Source organism: Lynx canadensis, chromosome A3 (assembly GCF_007474595.2).
Source record: "Lynx canadensis isolate LIC74 chromosome A3, mLynCan4.pri.v2, whole genome shotgun sequence".
NCBI lineage: Eukaryota > Metazoa > Chordata > Mammalia > Carnivora > Felidae > Lynx > Lynx canadensis.
In genome coordinates this window covers 121,161,335-121,176,109 of record NC_044305.1, presented here as the reverse complement: position 1 = coordinate 121,176,109, position 14,775 = coordinate 121,161,335, and the positions used below count along the sequence as shown (strand labels likewise).

General features: G+C 34.8%; 1 protein-coding gene across 1 annotated transcript in view; it reads right to left on the bottom strand.

The window, feature by feature from the left end:
* Window positions 1-14,775, bottom strand: part of ATAD2B (ATPase family AAA domain containing 2B) — a 164,579-nt gene that overhangs the window by 125,385 nt on the left and 24,419 nt on the right. Inside the window, 6 exon segments of the mRNA XM_030311561.1 lie at window positions 1,920-1,995; window positions 4,319-4,435; window positions 6,624-6,732; window positions 8,764-8,866; window positions 10,054-10,207; window positions 10,572-10,621. Of these exon segments, the coding sequence (XP_030167421.1) occupies window positions 1,920-1,995; window positions 4,319-4,435; window positions 6,624-6,732; window positions 8,764-8,866; window positions 10,054-10,207; window positions 10,572-10,621 (609 nt within the window).

The window sequence follows — 14,775 nt, the reverse complement described above, 5'->3', positions numbered from 1 at the left end:
ATAAATAAATAAATAAATAAATAAATAAATGAATGAATAATAAAAACCGTGAAAAAAATGATACCATAAAAATAAACAAAGATGAACTCCTTGAAAACTTTGGATTTGGGTAGGTTTTTCCAACTATGATTTGAATCTAGCGGCATCTGGGTAGTTCAGCAGGTTAAGTGTCTGACTCTTGATTTCTGCTCACGTCATGATCTCACAGTTCATGAGTTTGAGCCCCACGTCAGACTCTGCACTGACAACATGGAGCCTGGTTGAAATTCTCTATCTTCCTCTCTGCCTCTTCTCTGCTCATGCATGCCCGCTCTCTTTCAAAAATATTTTTTTAATAAAATAAAATAAAATCTAAAAACCTTAAAAAAATAGTTTGATAAATCTGACTACATAAAAATAAAAACCTCTTGGTAAAGATAACTGAAAACAATGTCAAAAAAAGACAAAGTCTGAACCAAGGAAAAACACTGGCAATTTATGACAAAGGACTAATCTCTTCAGGATGTAAAAAAACTACTTAAAGTAGATAAAAGAAAAACAATCTATTAGAAAAATAGGTAAACTTTGTACACGTTTCAAAAAAAGGAAAAACAAATGGCTTTTAAACATATGAAAAAATGCTCTGATGAGATACAGAAATTTTAAATAAACCAAGATCTCCTTTTCAACTCTCAGACTGGCAAAAATGCTAAAGTTTAAAAATACATTTTGTTTGTAGAAACATGGGAAAATAGGCCCTTTCATACACTACTTGGTGGTTTGCAAACTAATCAAAGTTACAATCTCCTATTCCCTTTAACTCTGAGATCCAACTTCTGTGAATTTACCCTACAAATACATTTGTAAACATGTAAAATGAAGATTGTGCAAGGCTATTCATTATGTCATATTTTGTAATAACAAAGACCACAACATCTCTCAATAAAGGACTAATTTAAATATTAGAGTATATCTATAAATGTAATAGGTAACTATAAACATAAATGTGAAATTTCACTATACAGAAATGAAAAGACAGTTAAAATGAATTAAGTGAAAAAAACAAGGTATAAGACAATGTGCACAATATATGTTGTGTAAAAAGAAGGGCTAACAATGTGTAAGTACACATACATGTATATGAACATGTTACTATGGGAGAGTGAGAGACTACTAAAATTAGAAAAAAAGAAGCTCTTCATATCTATTTTAAAATTTTTATTAATTGTATATTCCATGAGTATACTACCTTTTCAGAAAACAATAGATAAGACAGTTTCAAAACCAGTGTCCTTTGTATCTATATATAAAAGAAAGGGCAAAAGGGGGAGAAAAGGTAGGAAAGACTAACTGAACCAGTGTTTCAAATGAAAGCAATGTGAGTGGTTTAGATTCAACTCTACCAAGAGAGCAGAGAGCTATGTAGCATTAGGGAACATAATTGTTAAAACAGTAACTATTCCAGGCAAACTGAACCAGGAAGAAAATAGTCACATGTAGCATAATAACTACTAGTCACTAATTAAAAAAATAAAGATATTGGGGCACTGGGCAGCTCAGTCTGTTGAGCATCCAACTTCAGCTCAGGTCATGATCTCACAGTTCGTGAGTTCAGGCCCGGCATCAGGCTCTGTGCTGACAGCTTGGAGCCTGGAGCCTGCTGCGGATTCTGTGTCTCCTCTCTCTCTATCCCTCCCCAGCTCACTCTCTCTCTGTCTCTCTCAAAAATAAATAAATAAACATTTAAAGGAAAGAAAGCAAAGAAAGAGAAGCAAAGAAAAGCAAAGAAAAGAAAGAAACCATTTAGTCCCTCATTGGCATTATTAACACTATCAATACCTATATTCTAATTATGAGAAATTTTGTTATATATTATTTAAAGGATATATCTAAATGACAGATATGATTATTTTCTCCTTTTGAAAACCAACAAAACATACCTGATATGGCTTCTTCTTGCTGGAGATCTGTGAATATCAAACAGCGTGTTTTCTCTCTTTTTTTGATGAGCTGGGACTTAAAGAAAATAAAAAAGGACAACACAGAAATAACTAATAACAAATTGATAAATTGATGTTATCAAAGGAGTAGAAATTACTTCTGTTAACTTTCTGAATGGAAGCTAGTCACAGGTGTTCAAGTTCCAAATACTATCTAGAAGGAGCACAACAAAAATAAAAACTTTGTGGATACCTTAAGTTGCAAGTAAACACTCTAAAAAGATGTTAAATTAAGTATTTGTGACTTTTGGTTAAACAAAGATTTTTTTTGGTTACCACACCAAAAGCATAATCCATTAAAAAAATTAATAAATTGGAGTTCATCAAAATTACAAATTCTACTCTTTGAAAGACACTAAGAAAATAAGTGAAAGAAATAAGAAAACAAAAGAAAATAAAAGAAATAAGCTGCAGACGGACAAAATATTTGCAAATCACATATCTGATAAAGGACTGATACCCAGAATACATCATGAACTCTCAAAAAACTCCCTATTAAGAAAATAAACAACTCAATTGGAAAAAGCGGGCAAGAGATTTGAAAAGACACTTCACCAGAGATAACACTGGCAAATCAGCACATAAGATGCTCAGTGTCATTGAGGAAATGTAAATTAAAACTACAATAACTATGTGTTAAAATTAATTTCAAAAAGTTGACTGTAGCAAGTGTTGCCAAGAGAATGGTGCAACTGGGCTCCCACACACTCTCAGGGAGAATCTAAGTGGTACAATCACTTTGGAAAACAGTTTGGCAATTTCTTAGCATATTAAACATACCCTAATCACAAAACCCAGCTTTCCACTCCTCAGTGTTTATAAGAAAAATGAAAAAAAATATGCCCAAAGACTTGCACGTGAATGTTCACAACTTATTTATAATAACTAAATATTAGAAATGTCAATAATCCAAATATCTACCCACAAATGAATGTATAAACAAATTATGATATGCCCATACAATGGAAAGCTACTCTGTACAAGAAGAAACACATTGTTATATTCAACAACATGCATGAGTCTTAAAATTATGGTGAGTGAAAGAAAGACAATAAAGAGTATATTGTACATAAAATTCAAAAGAGTGTAAACTAATCTATGGTTATAGAAAGCAAATCAGATCAGCGACTGCCTCAGGATTGGGATGCGGATGGCATAAGAAGGTTAGAAGGAGATTACAGACAGGCAGAAAGATATTTTGGGGCTGATAAACATGTTCACTACCTTGATGGTAATGATAGTTTCATAGGTATATATCTAAGATATTTCCAACTTGTCAAACTACATGTTAAATATGTGCAACTGCAGTAAACTGTATTTCATTCATACCTCAATATTTTCTTTAATCTAAAAAGAAATGATTCAGAATCTTTTTTCTATCTTTACACATCTCCCCCATTATTAACAAGGCTATCTGTGATAATGGCTCCTAACTGGAGTAATGTCTGCATACCTAGGCTGCATGTACTAGAGGGCTGCCATAGTAACTCTGATTCACTCCTTCCAGAGAATCCAACATCGTTTTAGAGCATAAGAGTTTGAGTATCTCATACAAATATCTCAGTCCTTCCTTAAATACATTATGCTAAGCGAAAGAAGCTAGACACAAAAGGTCACAAAAAAAGCAAATCTATAGACAGAAAGTACATTAATGGTTGCCAGGGGCTGGGGGGATGAAAGTGTAGAAGTACAAAAATATTCTAGAATTAAACAGTAGTGATGACTGCATAATCCCTGTAAATAAACTCAAAACCAGTGAATTGGGGCACCTAGGTGGCTCAGTCAGTTAAGCACCCAACTTCAGCTTGGGTCATGATCTCGAGGTTCCTGAGTTCGAGCCCTGCATCAAGCCCCACATCAAGCCCCATGTTGAGCTCCGCACTGCAAGTGTGGACCCTCTTGGGATTTTCTCTCTGCCTCTCCCCTACTCACACTTTCTCTCTCTCTCAAAATAAATAAACTTAAAAAAAACAAATGAAGAGTATTAAATAAACAAATAAATAAATAAATAAAAACTTTAAACTCCACAACACTTATATTTTTGAAGGGGTGGTACAGAATAAGCTACTCAACTACAAAACGAAGTTTTTCAGGGGCGCCTGGGTGGCTCAGTCGGTTGGAGTCCGACTTTGGCTCAGGTCATGATCTCACAGTGCATGAGTTCAAGCCCTGTGTCGGGCTCTGGGCTGACATCTCGGAGCCTGGAGCCTGCTTCAGATTCTGTGTCTCCCTCTCTCTGACCCTCCCCCATTCATGCTCTGTCTTTCTCTGTCTCAAAAATAAATAAACATTAAAAAAAAAAATTAAAAAAAGAAACAAAGTTATTCAGCATTTCTTACCTATTGGAGGTGCTTGGTATCTATCCACTGTTTTTCTTTGTCTCAAATTATATGGTCTATCATTTTCTTCTCCTTCTGCCTCCTCAACTTCTATGTCTCCATCCTCCTCTTGAGATTCTAGTTTCCCCCACACAAAAGAAAAGAAGAACTGTTTTAATCCACAAGGAATGGTTCACTCTAGAACTGAATATTTACATTTTATCTTTTACTCTTTCTGCACAGGTAACATTTAAATGTGTCAACATTTTATGATACAGCATGTATCACTACAATTAAAAACCAACCTAGATAGATGAAAAAAAAAAAAAAAGCCTTTCCAACAAATAATACAGTTCTCTGCTAAATAACCTAGGTATTCTTATGATCTTTCAATCTCTTTGGTCATACAAAGGTATAATAGAAGACAAATCAAAATTTTACCAGAGCAAACTTCATTTTAATGCCCAGTTATCCACCAGTGAATAATGTTAGTATTCAAATACCACTCGGTAGTTCAAAAAAATACGCTTACAAGATAATTACTAATGTTACAGCAAGAGCAATTTTTGTTGGCAATACAATGGTTTGTTAGGCCTGCTGACAAGAGATAAACACAAATTAGTTCTATTTTGGTAGGAAAATGCAGGTAGGAATTGGGAGGGAGCATGAAGCAGATTTCTGGGGTGTTAATACGTTTATTTCTTGACATAAGTGATCACTTTATAATTCACCTAACTATACACTTAAAAATAAATTATAATATACATAAATCTTAAAAGCTTATTTAAAAATAAATTATAACATACATAAATCTAAAAGTTTATTTTTAAAAAGTGGTTTGGCCATAGCTATGATATGACATCCATTTATAGTTTAAAATAAAAGTCTGGGGTGCCTGGCTGGCTCAGTCATACAGCCTATGACTCTTGATCTCAGGTTTGAGTTCAAGCCCCACATTGGGTATAGAGATTACTTTAAAATAAAATCTTTTGAAAAATTAATTAAGTCATATGAAAATTTACTGGTTTATGGTCTCCAAATGCAATACACTTTGTGATTAACTTTTTAACCATAGGAATTATCAATATAACACAACCATATTAAAGCACAGGAAAAACCATAAAACCACTAGTGATACTGAGTGAAATAGGATACTAAAATGCAAAGCACTTTATATTTTAGTCATGACATCTGAAAGCATATTCTAAGTTTATAAATATTTTTATTATTAAGTTCTAGACAAAATCACCAAATATAGTATTATTTAAATTACTCCTACCCAAATAAATCTCTTTAAACCTTCGAAAAATATTGCTTTTTGAGAAACACCTGCACTATAACACACTATTTATTATGGGAAGAAATTCTAAACATGGCATATCTACTTTGAAAACTCTATAAAGGTGTTCAGTTAATGAAAAGGCAAAAATCACATTATAAGTCTGTCTCGCCTATACTGATTTTCTCCAAAGGAAGCAATATAGAGGTTCTAACTGTCACAACAACAATATTTGCTCAATAAAGCACCTTCATTAGAAATATCAGCTCTTCAAAACTTGCTAATAATATATTAATTAGAGAATTTGAGAAATAAACCCATTCCTGTCCATCAAAGCTATACACATAGTAGGAACTAGTAAGATTTCCTTGTAAATAAAACTATCCTTCATTTACAAGACACCAAATCTGCTGAAAATCCATTTCAATGAAGATTAACACCTACAGAATTAAAACCTATAGCGTGCTAGTCATGGATTTATAATCTTTGGGGCAAATGTACTTTCATCATGTTCCTAGCTGCAGCCCCACAAATTCAGCTGGGGTTCTTTAGTTCAGAACCCAGACAAGCCTTGGAAAAGAGCAGTACCACTCCCTCCACTAGAACTAGCAGTCCCTCTTTCTTTAAATTTTACCACTGACTCCTCAGTCCATAACTCAATTTGGGACCCAAATAATCAGAGATTCAGAGAATACGGGTAGAAGGTGACTGTGGATAAGGGCTTCCAATTAGAAACACAAAAGAAGCCTCACCTAACACCAAATCAGCTCATGGCAAATGTCACCAGATTAGGTCACTGGAGGGCTACCAATAGCTAGCTACAAATAAGATAAATTACATAAAGATGTATAGTGTAAAGGTGTTTTTCCAAATGAAGGTGAAAACTCAGAATGCCAATCAAATAAAAATTATTCCAAATTACACAATACAGACCTCTAAAGCCAAAAATCACCCACTCAGCAATATTACATGTGTATTACTTGTATATAATTTTCTTCCCTCCCCCCTGAACTCTGTAGTATTTATTTCATAAGGTGCTTTACAAACCTTCTTCTTCGCCCTCAGTAGACACTTCATGATGATTTTGTATCCCATAACTATTTCTTCTCAGTGACTTTCTTCGCCTTTTCACTCTTGAATACATATCCATGTTTTCCTGTTAAAGAGAAAAATCTGTCAAATATTAACATGGAATTTATTCCTGGCTATAAATATCATTAACCTAATGGGATATGACCACTCTTGAAATTTACTGAGCACCTATTTGCAAGACACAGATTCATGAAAAACGGAGCTTCCTGAAATTAATAAATGTAAGGGTCAAGAGGAAAAAAAAACAAACTTACAAAATATTTGAAAATTTAAAACTACAGTGCCATGAACACACTTTCTCCCTCAAGCAAATTATAGCCTAGTAGGATGGAGTAAGATAAGTCACAGGTAACTATAAAACAAAGTAAAACAAGTTAAATGCCATAACAAAACAAAAAAAAACAAAAAAAAAAGGTACAATGTAGGAGTGCCTGGGTGGCTCAGTCAGTTAAGTGTCCGATTCTTGATATTCGGCTCAGGTCATGACCTCACAGTTCTTGAGTTCAAGCCCCATATCAGGCTCTGTGCTGACAGCTCAGAGCCTGGAGCCTGATTGGGATTCTGTCTCCCTCTCTGCCCCTCTCCTGCTTGCACTCTCTCTCTCAAAAATAAATAAATGTTAAAATAATATTTTTAAAAAATAAGAAAGGTAGTAGGGGGGACTGGGTGGCTCAATTGGTTAAGTGTCTGACTCTTGATTTCGGCTCAGGTCATGATCTCACGGTTCATGGGTTCTAGACCTGCATCAGGCTCTGCACTGACAGCACAGATTCAATCCCTGGGGATTCAATCTCTCCCTCATTCTCTGCCCCTCCCTTGTGTACGCTCTCTCTCTCAAAAATAAATAAACATTAAAAAAAAAAAATGCTTTAAGGGGCGCCTGGGTGGCTCAGTCAGTTGGGTGTCCGACTTCAGCTCAGGTCACAATCTCACAGCTCATTAGTTCGAGCCCCGCGTCAGGCTCTGTGCTGACAGCTCAGAGCCTGGAGCCTGCTTCGGATTCTGTGTCGCCCTCTCTCTACCCTCCTCTGCTCGTGCTCTGTCTCTCTCTGTCTCAAAAATAAATAAACATTAGGGGCTCCTGGGTGGCTCAGTCGGTTAAGCATCTGACTTCGGCTCAGGTCACGATCTTGCAGTTCATGAGTTCAAGCCCCACATCAGGCTCTGTGCTGACAGCTCAGAGCCTGGAGCCTGCTTTGGATTCTGTCTCCCTCTCTCTCTGCCCCTCCCCTGCTCATGCTCTGTCTCTGTCTTAAAAATAAATAAACACTAAAAAAAATTTTTTTTTAATAAATAAACATTAAAAAAAATTTAAAAAGACTTTTAAAAAATGCTTTAAAAACAAAAAAGGTACAACGTACTCTAGAATTCAGAGAGATGATCCTCTTGTTGCTAACGGGAAGGGAGGCAGCATTTGAGACGAACCATGAAACAAAGGTAGGACTACAGCAGTCCCTAACCAAAAGTATTACCAGAAGTAAAAAAGTAAAAGATAAAGGAAGAATTATTTGTTTATACTTGGGCAATAGTGTGTGAGAAGATAAAGTTGAATCCTGATTATGAAGGTCAAGGTATTTCTAATTAATTCAGTACACAATAAAAAGAACATCAAAGGTTCAGATCAGAAAAGTAACAGAATCAGGGGCGCCCGGGTGGCTCAGTCGGTTGAGTGTCCAACTTTGGCTCAGGTCATGACCTCACAGTTCGTGGGTTCAAGTCCCGCATCAGGCTCTGTGCTGACAACGTGGAGCCTGCTTGGGATTCTTTCTCTCCTTCTCTCTCTCTCAAAATAAATAAACTTAAAAAAAAACTAAAAAAAAAAAACTAAAAAAAGAAAAGAAAAGAAAAGTAACAGAATCAGAGCCGTACTTTAAGATAACTGTTCTGGCAAAAGTGTAGGGAATCTTTTGGGAAAGGTTGCAGCAAATACAGTTAAGGATAGAAGAAGAAAACATAAAATCCCAAACTAAAGAGGAACCAAAGAAAAGGAACAATTCTGTTAATTTAAGAAAATCCAGTGCTGCTCACTCTCCGTCTGAATCCCTCAACCAAAATTAAAAATATTTGCAAAGGTTGTTAAAGTAAATATACTCACAAATTCTGTATCTGTCCACATTCTAAGTCGTTCTACTTCTCCTGACCGACGATTCCGTCTGATGTTAATGTTGTCCATTTCCTGTAGTACAGCTTCAGCAGTACTACAATCACATAATAAAACTAGGATTTAGACAATTGTGAGACCACATGTGGCATACACATGAAAGAGCACTCTTCATCAAAGCATAATTTAATTATCTCTGATATGTAACTGTAGATAGCATCCTAATTAAACATCTTTCTGAATCAGCAGCCATCAGAAGATAATGTCCCCCCTAAAAATCCAGAACATCTTCTACCTTAATATATTTAAAACTTACAAAATAGAACTTTTGTTCATAATACTCCAAATATTTAACTCCACAGTGCCACTATAAATAACTACTAGATCCAAGGCAATGAAAATAATAATAATAATTCAATCTTTTTATTTGAAGATGGTGTTAAGAAAATTTATAGGATAAACAATCTGTAAAAAGTTTAAAGCCAACATAAGGTTAACTGAACAGATATTTTTTAAAAATTAGAGAACACTGACCTCCATGAAATACAGGCTGGCATTACCACATTTTACCTTTTAAACACATTTATATAGTACTTACTATGTGTCTAGATAATGATCTAAGTACTTAACAAATAATAACTAATACTCAAACTTGACATTACCACTATAGAATATAATTTCTTTTCTTCTAAAATGGGATTGTACTGACCTGCCCTCTCAAAGCCACTGCAAGGATTAAGTAGGATAATTTATCATCTGAGAAGAAAAATTTCATTGCATGTAGATACTGAGCAATCGACTAGGCTCATTCACTAGCTACATCCCATATACCCAGTCTCAAAAAACCTTTAATTCAAAATCTTGACTAGGCAAAACTATACTTACTACATATCAATAATGGAACCTAATGTTGCTTGAAAATTGTCAAAAACAAATTGTTAATGAACGAATAATAAAGGACTAGAACAGTGAAGACAGAATAAAATTATTTTCTATACTATTTACACACAAGAGCTTAAAAAGGAGGAGAAAAATTTAGCTATTACATAAACTACTAAAACTAATAAACTGACTAGAAACTGATAATAATTGCTAATCACTGCTAATTCAAAGTTTTAAAATAATTACATTTATCGCTAAGTCACTGCTTATTTTTTAAAACATAACAAGCTTAAAAATCAATGGTTTTTTCAAATCTGAAATTTGATTTTGAAACTCTGAAATCTGAAAAATCAAGTGAATAAATTAATTAAATGAAACTGCTTACTGTTTAAGCATTCATACCTATTTACTAGTTGATCAAATAACAAACTCTGGTTCACGCTTTCGAATCTGTTTTTCCTGGAACGACAACTTTTTCTGACTTCCATGTCACCATTTATACAAGAAAGGTCCCCATCTCCCTTCTTTTCCCCTCGAAGGGGATGGCTTCGAAGGGCTACAAGAAGAGAGAGATTTACATTTCAAAGTACAGAGTATAAAAAGAAAAAAGAAAAAATACATCAAAAATTACTTTTAAAAGACTACAAAAAATTCAACATAACCTCTTAAATAGTTTTAATCTCCAATAATCTAAACTTTTGATAACTGTTTATAACCCGTCATAATAATTTAAATTATTTCATTTGTACTGATTTCTCAATGTTTAACAATTACGTAAGTATTCGCTATGACTGAAATCCAGTCATTTCCAACGATATGCTGAACATTCTAGTAAATCACTGTTTTACCCCACTTTAACACTTACTCTAAAAACATTAGTAAGAATTTCAATACTAACCATTTCATAACAGAATACTCACATAAGCTACTATGTCCGTTTGGTAATGTAGCACCAGGCTGAGAAGTTAACCTAGAACACAATTATATTTAATATGCAAACACATCAACATTCATTTAAAGAAGCAAGAAACGTAATACTGGTGGAATCATTTTAATCTTTAAAATGTCAGCAATATTACTTTTTAATACTAAAGACAACATCTTTTTTTACTCTAAGATTGGTAATGCACCAATTAATAAAATATACTAGCTAAGCATCATTTCATTACCTCAAGAAAAGCTTTAATAACAGATTAAAAATTGAACTTACTCTGTCTTCAACTCTATAAAGTCCAAAGAAGAAGCTTAAGTTTAACATGTAGTATAAAGTTAACTGATATTATAAGCGGCAATGGTTACAGACATTTATTATTGGTTTTGGTTAACAAAATACAATTCAAACAGTGACAAATTTATTCAAACAATAGACTGTAAGAAGAAAAAAGTCTTTGAACACCAAAACTATTTAATAATTTCTCCAATATATTTAATTCACATTCTAACCCACCAAATGAAAACTTAGCTAATTTCTCAAAGCAGTCACTGTACAATTCTCCCTTTTGGGTGGAGGAAAAGAAATGTTAATTCAGCAGGAAGATACTTAAATGATCATCAAAACATCAAGACTTAAAAAATTCACAGTATGCTTTGTGAAAACAAAAACTAAATTGCTACATAATAAAAGAAGTGTCGATGTAAACTAAGATATTTCTAAAATACCCAACAATTATTATTTTCAAAAATTAAGAAAAATGGAAAGGACATTCAGAAAAAAGTAAATACATGATCTTCTGTATGGTTTGCACAAAATTCTCTTTTAATGGAAGTATACTTGATACACAATATTATATTAGTTTTAGGTGCATAACATAGTGATTGGACAAGTCTATACGTTATGTTGTGCTCATTACTAGTGTAGCTACCATCTCACCACACAACACCACTACAACACCACTGACGCTATTCTCTATGCTGTGCCTTCTATCCCCATGACTTATTCATTCCATAAGTGGACGCCTGTATCTCCCGCTCCTGTTTGTACATTTTCTTAACAAAAATATTCTGTTTTTGGTTACTCCAGCACTTTTCGTGTTCAGTTTTAAATATTAAATGTTAATGATAAATGCCCCTGCCTAATAAAGGTCATGGATCAGATGATTAAAGGATATACACAAAAACTCAAGCTGTTACATGTACACATACTGTCAAAAACAAAAACAAAAACACTCCAGCCCTCCTTTCCCCCAGAAAAAAACAAAACTACCTTGTTCTAATATACTACACCTCTTCAAAGTATTTCATTTTTAGTACCTTTGTATACAAAGTACACTATAAAGTGATGAAATTGGTATATTAACAGGTCTTTCCTTAGAAGATTATACATGTCAAATTCTCAGGAACCCACTTAAAACCACACAGAAAAGTCAATTTTACTACGTCATAAATCTACTTTGACTTTGAACCTAACATAATACTAACTCAGTATGGTGAGTTTACTTACAAGTGCGGGCTCAAAATGAATTTTAGCATATGCAAAAACCAAACGATTGAAATTTTACATATTTAAATTATCCAAAAAAAAATAAGATGCTAACCTTGAAATAATTCTACAAAAGAAACCTAAAACTTTCTGAACAGTAACATCACTGGGGAAAAAAAGTACAATAAGCCGTTTTGTCCCTCTGAAGAAGACAATGCTTACTTGGCTTTTACTTCATTGCTAATGAAATCTGTTTTAAAAAGGAAAAATAAAAACTTATTCTTCAATCAATCCAATTATCTTACAATCATAGATTATCATTTTTCCATTACCATTTCTCTTTATAAAAATGAAAAACAAGAAAGAGACAGAATATTAAATATCTGGATATGAAGAGAACACTAGAATTTTAAGAGTTGGCCTTCCTGTATAATAATACATAAGCCTAAAAAGCCCCATGAATCAAAGTTCCCAAAAGTTAATCGCTTAAAATGTAACTAGGTGAGTTCACTGTTTAAATGAAAGCTCCTGGAGCACCTGGGTGGTTCAGTCGGTTAGGCATCTGACTCTTGATTTTGGCTCAGGTCATGATCTCACAGTTCATGGGATCGAGCCACACGTCAGACTCTGTGCTGTCAGGAGAGCTCATTTGGTATTCTCTCTCTCCCTCTCTCTCCACCCCTCCTCCACTCTCTCTCTTTCTCACTAAATAAATAAATTAAATAAACAAACACACATTTTTAAATAAATAAAAATTGTTCTGCCAATCAACAGTAATTTTTTTTTTTAATGTTTATTTTTGAGAGATAGGTAGACAGACAGAGTGTGAGCTGGGGAGAGGCAGACAGAGAGAGGGAAACAGAATCCCAAGCAGGTTCCAGACTCTGAGCTGTCAGCACAGAGCCCGATGCGAGGCTCGAAACCACGAACCGCGAGATCATGACCTGAGCCACAGTTGGACGCTCAACCGACTGAGCCACCCAGGTGCCCCCACAGTAATTTCTTTTAAAAATTTAGTAGTCAAGGGAGCCTGGGTGGCTCAGTAGGTTGAGCGTCCGACTTCGGCTCGGGTCATGATCTTATGGTTCATGAGTTTGAGCCCCGCATCAGGCTCTGTGCTGACAGCTTGAGCCTGGAGCCTGCTTCAGATTCTGTGTCTCCCTCTCTCTGCCCCTGCCCTGCTCACACTCTGTCTCCATCTCTCAAAAAAGTGAATAAACATTAAAAATATATATATATATATATATTTTTTAGGGGCGCCTGGGTGGCGCAGTCGGTTAGGCGTCCGACTTCAGCCAGGTCATGATCTCGCGGTCCGGGAGTGCGAGCCCCGCGTCGGGCTCTGGGCTGATGGCTCAGAGCCTGGAGCCTGTTTCCGATTCTGTGTCTCCCTCTCTCTCTGCCCCTCCCCCGTTCATGCTCTGTCTCTCTCTGTCCCAAAAATAAATAAACGTTGAAAAAAAAAAATTAAAAAAAAAAAAAGAACTTTAATAATTTTACTTTAGGTGCTCATCATAGATTATCAAAATAAAGGAATCAGGATTCTTAGGCTCATGACATAAAAACAAATACAATCCTTCAAATAAATCCTGATTTTCATATTTACACGATCTCAAAATCTAAAGTATTTACAAGGTTTCCTTAAAATTCAGTTCTGTTGAAGCTAATAGGTCAAACAGCATTTTCTATTTGGGTCATCTGAAACACCAAAATAGAGGCGCCTGGGTGCCTCAGTTGGTTAAGCGTTCGACTTCAGCTCAGGTCATGATCTCACCACTCATGAGTTCAAGCCCCACATCAGGCTCTGTGCTGACAGCGTAGAGCCTGGAGCCTGCTGTGGGTTCTGTGTCTCCTTCTCTCTCTGCCCCTCTCCCACTCACACTCTCTCTTTCTCCCAAAAAAAATAAATAAATAAACATTAAAAAAAATTTTTTTAGGGGCGTCTGTGTGGCTCAGTCAGTTGGGCGTTTGACTTCGGCTCAGGTCATGATCTCACAGTTGGTGGGTTCGAGCCCCGCATCGGGTTCTGTGCGGACAGCTCAGAGCCTGAAGCCTGCTTCAAGTTCTGTATCTCCTCCTGTCTCTGCCCCTCCCATGCTCATGCTCTGTCTCACTCTGTCTCTCAATAATAAAATAAATGTAAAAAAAAATTTTTTTAATTTTTTTAAACAAGAAATACCAAAATATTCTAACCCTGTAGCACTTACATTTCTAGATGAAAATTTAACTGAAAAAACTTTTTAAATTGCTATTCTGCCAAAATATAAGTAATAAATTCTGTTGGTATTCATTCTTTCTTAAGTTTTTTATTCAAGATATACTTAGTATTGTTTTAAAAAGGAGTATCATACTGAGGTACCTAAATGGAAGCAAAATTCTCTCCCCAAAACGAGTGAGGACTTTTTTTTTTTTTTTAAACAAAAGACATGATCAAGATCAATTTACATAAAGGCCTTCAGAGTGGCTAAGATGTAGAAAATCTAATGTGCTATATACACAAACTGTTAAAATTATCTTACAGTTAAAGGTCAAACTTGAACACTAAAAGAACATTTTTAAGAAACATTTATCTAGAAAAAGAAGCCTGATTCACTCATTTAATAAATATAGGATACAGATTACAGCAGGTAGATCAAGTCTAGAAGTGTAATTAAAGGGCAGTACTCATTTTAGTAACATCATTATAGCGACCTGGATCTGTTTTA